General features: G+C 57.2%; 1 protein-coding gene across 1 annotated transcript in view; it reads right to left on the bottom strand.

The window, feature by feature from the left end:
• The window catches only part of VDBG_08759 (serine/threonine-protein phosphatase PP1), a gene marked incomplete at both ends in the record, with an annotated part of 2999 nt that extends 1571 nt beyond the window's left edge, over positions 1–1428 (bottom strand). Inside the window, 3 exons of the mRNA XM_003000917.1 lie at positions 100–338; positions 423–746; positions 958–1428. Coding sequence (XP_003000963.1) covers positions 100–338; positions 423–602 — 419 coding nt within the window. The remainder of the gene's footprint in view (positions 1–99; positions 339–422; positions 747–957) is intronic.
• Positions 1429–4676: the final 3248 nt, after the last annotated feature.

The raw sequence follows: 4676 nt of genomic DNA, 5'->3' as shown, positions 1-4676 counted from the left end.
TCAGATCCGGGCTGAGTCCGCCGTGCATAGTGAAAATCTTCTCTGTCAATGATAGCGGCAATGGGCAGACAGTTGAAGCAGTCGGTGAAGGTTTTCCACAGCTTGATGTTGTAACGACGCTTGCACTCCTCGTAGAAGCCGTAGATGCGGTTGATCGAGGGACACTCCTGGGTGGCCCGGAGGATGAAGAAAGTCTCCGGGGACTTGATCTTTGAGGCGAACAGAAAGGAGATAGTCTCCCGCGACTGCTTGCCACGATCAACGTAGTCACCCAGGAAGAGGTAGTTGGCTTCCGGAGGGAAACCGCCGTATTCGAAGAGGCGTAGCAGGTCGTAGTACTGTCCGTGGATGTCACCGCAGATCTAAGGCTGTCAGCTCTGCCGAAAGAACCGGACGAATGCGTGAGGTGCTCGATCACTGACCTTGATGGGAGCCTCAAGCTCGAGCAGGATGGGCTGAGAAATGAAGATCTCGCGAGCCTTGGTGCAGAGATAACGGATCTCGGACTCGAGAAGCTGGACCTGCTTACCGGGCCTGCTTCCTCGGACCTCGAGAAGACGGTCGATCACGTTGTCGAGATCGATCTCATGTTGGTCTGCCATCTTTTATTCCTCACCAGCCAGTGACTTGGCCGAAGATTGTGGAAGAATTCGTGGGGCGCCTGCAATTTACAAAGGATGTAGTTGAGGCTTGCGGGTGTGCACGAGACAGCCGGCCTGCGTGTCGGATTCGATGCACTTCTTGGGCTAGTTGGGAGGGTGACGCATGTCAGCAATCGTCGCACGAGGTTTGCTTCAAATGCGGCGACCAAAGGGCGCCAAGTGGTTATCAACACCAGCATCGATGGCGACGGGGTGCGTGCATTCAAGTGTTGAAGGGCAGCATGCGAAGGCCGGACAGGGAGGGAGAGGCCCGCGGACGACAGCGACGGTGAGGATCATCAGTGAGAAGACTTACGGGAGACGAAGTGATCTTGGCTCTATCAGGGCACGTCCGCGAAGAGACAAAAAAAGTCGTGATGACAAAAACAACAACGATCCGCGACGTGCTGTGCTCGTGAGACAACTGTTCGTCAGATGGCGCGGATTGTTATGGTGATGATGTTTCGCCTTGATCCCGTGGGGGACGTGTTCGCCTTGATGGGGAGGGAGTCGTCTTGTCGATGCAAGAGAGTCGTCGTCGCCGTTATCGTCGGGGAAGGGTCGGTAGCTGGTGCAGCTGCGAGCGCCCTGTCGAGTGGAGTCGGGTGAGAACAGAAGAGCGACGAGAAAAGTCAGTTCAAGCGTCGTGGGATGGATTCGCGTAAGAGCTGAAGGGTCGCTGAGTTTGGCCCGCAAGGGGAGCGTTCGTCGTCGTCGATGGTGGGAAGGGGGAGGCAGAGCCTTGGGGTTAGAGGTCAGAGGAAAAAAAACCAAAAACCGATGCCCGAGGGGGGCAAGTGGGTTTGAGGGGATGACTTCGTGCTTTGTGTTGAGCGGGTTTCCGACCGGAAGGCGAGGGCGGCGAACGGGCGGGCTTCACTTCACCTAAGCTCACTCAGATGGGGGCGCTCTGTTGTTGTGTGATGCTATTGATTGCCGCTGGGACGCGACGTTTCTCTCTCGAGAGTGCAGAATGCAGGTGCAGCGACAGACAGACAGCGTAGCAGAGGCAGCAAGCAGGAAGCGCGGGATCGCCGGGGTGGGCAATGCAGAGGGGATTCGGGGCGGTAAACAGGAAGCAGGGTGTGCCTCTCTTTCGCGTGTATGGGGAAGCAGAAGAGGTTTTTCTGGCGATGCACCGGATCGGTCAAGATGGGGATAGCGAAGAAAGGAAAGGTCGGGTCTGAGCCAGGGCGCTAGCAAGGGGGGACAAGGACCAGGCAGGAGCAGTACCAGGGCTTCTCGAGCATCAACAGGCAGTGACGGTGCATGCTGGGCGGGTCGATGGGGGGACCGTCTAAAAAGCTGGGAGGGTGCGAGGCCACTGGGACTGACTTCCCGGGACCTACCTTAGGTACCCAGGTACCTACCCAGGTGAGACGTAGCTAGGTTCCGTCGTAGGTAGGGAGGCAGCTGGCGGCTCGCAGAACCTTAGGCCCTCTACTCTCAGTGGCCGAGACTCTCAGATTTTAGGGACAGTCACCAGCCCAAGCCACTGTGTACCCCTGCCTCGAGGCCTGTGTTGCACTGGGACCTATGTGCCAAAGCTTGGCCTGGCTGTGGCGGTGTTGGCCGCCGATACCTTGCCTTGTATCAACGACCAGGGCTACCAGATATCAGACAATGAACCACCAAGCTTCGCCGCCTGGCCTATTGTACCTTTGCTGTTTTTTTTCTCTTCATCGTTCGTCGTAAAGGCGGTCAGGAAACCGCAGCCGCAGCCCAAGGCATGCGCCTCAAGCATTTCAACGCAGTCGGCATATATCACCAACGCTATTCGCACTTGGAAGACCCCTGTCCCGACTGACGACCCTATATAAGCAGGGAGAACCCCTCATTGACAGCTTCACCAAAAGCCAATCGAGTCAGTGGGGGGCCGCGAGGAACAACAGATATCTGTCCAGTTGCGAGAAACCTAGAACTGCTTCGTTTGTCAGCTAGCAAAAAAAACATGACCTCTCGCCTTGGTGAGTCAATCCCCTCCATTTGGATGATCGACCGCCAGCTGTGTCCTGCCACTCTTTCCGCGCCCTGGCCCGATGCATCTCGTCTTTTAGGCGGCCCTACCAGATGGAACTACCACTAGTCATGCTTCGTCAGACAAGCCGGCGCTGCATTTGCATACAACCTACTTACTTGCCTGGCTACCGAGCTGCACAGCCGCCAGAACTCTACGTCAGTAGTCCCCCCCCCCAGGCCGACAATCGACAATGCCAACGCGCGTGTTCAAAGGCTTCATACCATGATGAGACGAGCCCCGAATACTCGTCTCGACTTTTTCTCGCCGCGTAATCGTCTCCGCTGGAGTAGCTCCAAGGCCGAGACCTCCGGAGGACTCGTATCATCCGGTTCGCGCACCGGCCAAAAGCAGGACAGGCAGGCCGGCTTGGCAAGCCAGGCTCGAAAGCCTTGTAGCGCATTTTCTCTCTCTTGCAGACATCTGGGTCCTGGAGGTTCTGCTGAGCACGCCAGTCAACCCCTCCCGCAGGTAGCCATCCACTCCCTCACTCAGCCCCTTCCCCTGAACATCAACAGGGTCTTGGCACCGCACCCCTTTCTCGCCTCCCTCCCCTCCTCTCCCCTTTGAGGCGCGCTTGCATTACAGGGTGCTGGTTGGCCCGTCGTTTTCGCTCGACGCCCGGCCAGGCACATTTCCCATTCGCTGCTACAGCTGTGGGCACCCTCGAAAACTGGTAGGCAACATCCAACCCAGACAGACAGATGCGAGCCGTCCCATCTGTCTGGCCGAGGGACTGTTCCGTTGCCTACTCGGCAAGTCAGTAGTAGACGAGAGCCAGACGGCTTCTCGTAGTGATGACAGGAGGAGTATGAGGCCACGCCTCAATTAGGCCGCATTGACAACGAACTGTCTACACACCGACATGGCTGTCCTGTTTCGGTCGTTGGTGAGAAGAGCCGGCAAGCACAGTATATGAATGATGCGTGTTTGCCATATGATCGATTTGGCACTCAGTGTCTAGGCTGGTGGTGACGTGGGAGACCTCTGCTGACGGTTTTGCCCGCTTCGAGCCCCTCTGGTATGCGTATACTTGGTAGCCCCAGTGTCTACCCGTACTTGCCGGGGCTCTAGTGGTCAGAACTCCAAGGTGGTGGTGGCCCTGGGCGAGGTGGTGTGTGTGACGCCGTCCTGCGCTGCCATGTCGACCCCACCGTGTGTGCTCTGTGCCCGCTCTCAGCTTTGGTGTGTTGAGCCACTAACTCTTGATGCCCCATTAGCCTGGAGGAGCGTGCTTTCCCCCCTCCCTTTTGCTCTCAGCCCCCCCAAACGAGGAACGAGGGGCAGGCACAACGATTGGGGGTGAGGGGTAAAAAGAGCACGCAGCGCCTCCTCGGGGTGAATGATAGTCACATGACCTGAGCCAGACGTCCAACCAGCCACACCACTTGCAACCTTCACAGAGCTGCTCAAGCCAAGGTAGCTGACAACCTCGCCTGCTAAGAAGGCCCCCCGTTCGCTGCCAGCTCACGTCTTTGTCTCAGCGCTCACCCACCTTCCTCAGCACACGTTTTCATCGCACAGTTGCCTGGGGAAGGCAGCCTTGCCCCCTCCCCTCTCCTCTCTTCCCATCCTCTAATAGCATCCAGAAGGTTACGAATCGTAGATCAGATCATCGCTATTGGCGTGTCGGCTCGGCGGGCATGGGCCCCACTAGCCCGATCCACTGGTCACTGGTCACTCCTCATCCCATATCGACGTCCGCCCTATCGCCGCAACCGTATGGGCAAACATGGCCAGGGACAGGTGGCAAGAGGAGGGGGGGGGGATACAGGAGCGATGCCGAGGCTTTGATGTGTGTGTGCATGTGTGTGTTGGCAACATCTCGGCTTCTCGATCGCGTTTCCCAGGTGTCTGTAAAAGTGAGGCTGAAGTTTAGGATATGCCCTGATTGAAGACACCAGAGACTTTGCCCAACTGCCACGACACCACCGTAGCCATTGACGTGACATGTGACCGATAATCACCCAGTCCGACATTCTGTGTGATATGTGATATAGACGTCAACATTCCGAGAG

The sequence above is a fragment of the Verticillium alfalfae genome, genomic scaffold (genome assembly GCF_000150825.1).
Source record: "Verticillium alfalfae VaMs.102 supercont1.13 genomic scaffold, whole genome shotgun sequence".
NCBI lineage: Eukaryota > Fungi > Ascomycota > Sordariomycetes > Glomerellales > Plectosphaerellaceae > Verticillium > Verticillium alfalfae.
The sequence above is the reverse complement of the archived record's forward strand: the minus strand, read 5'-3'. Positions and strand labels throughout refer to the sequence as shown.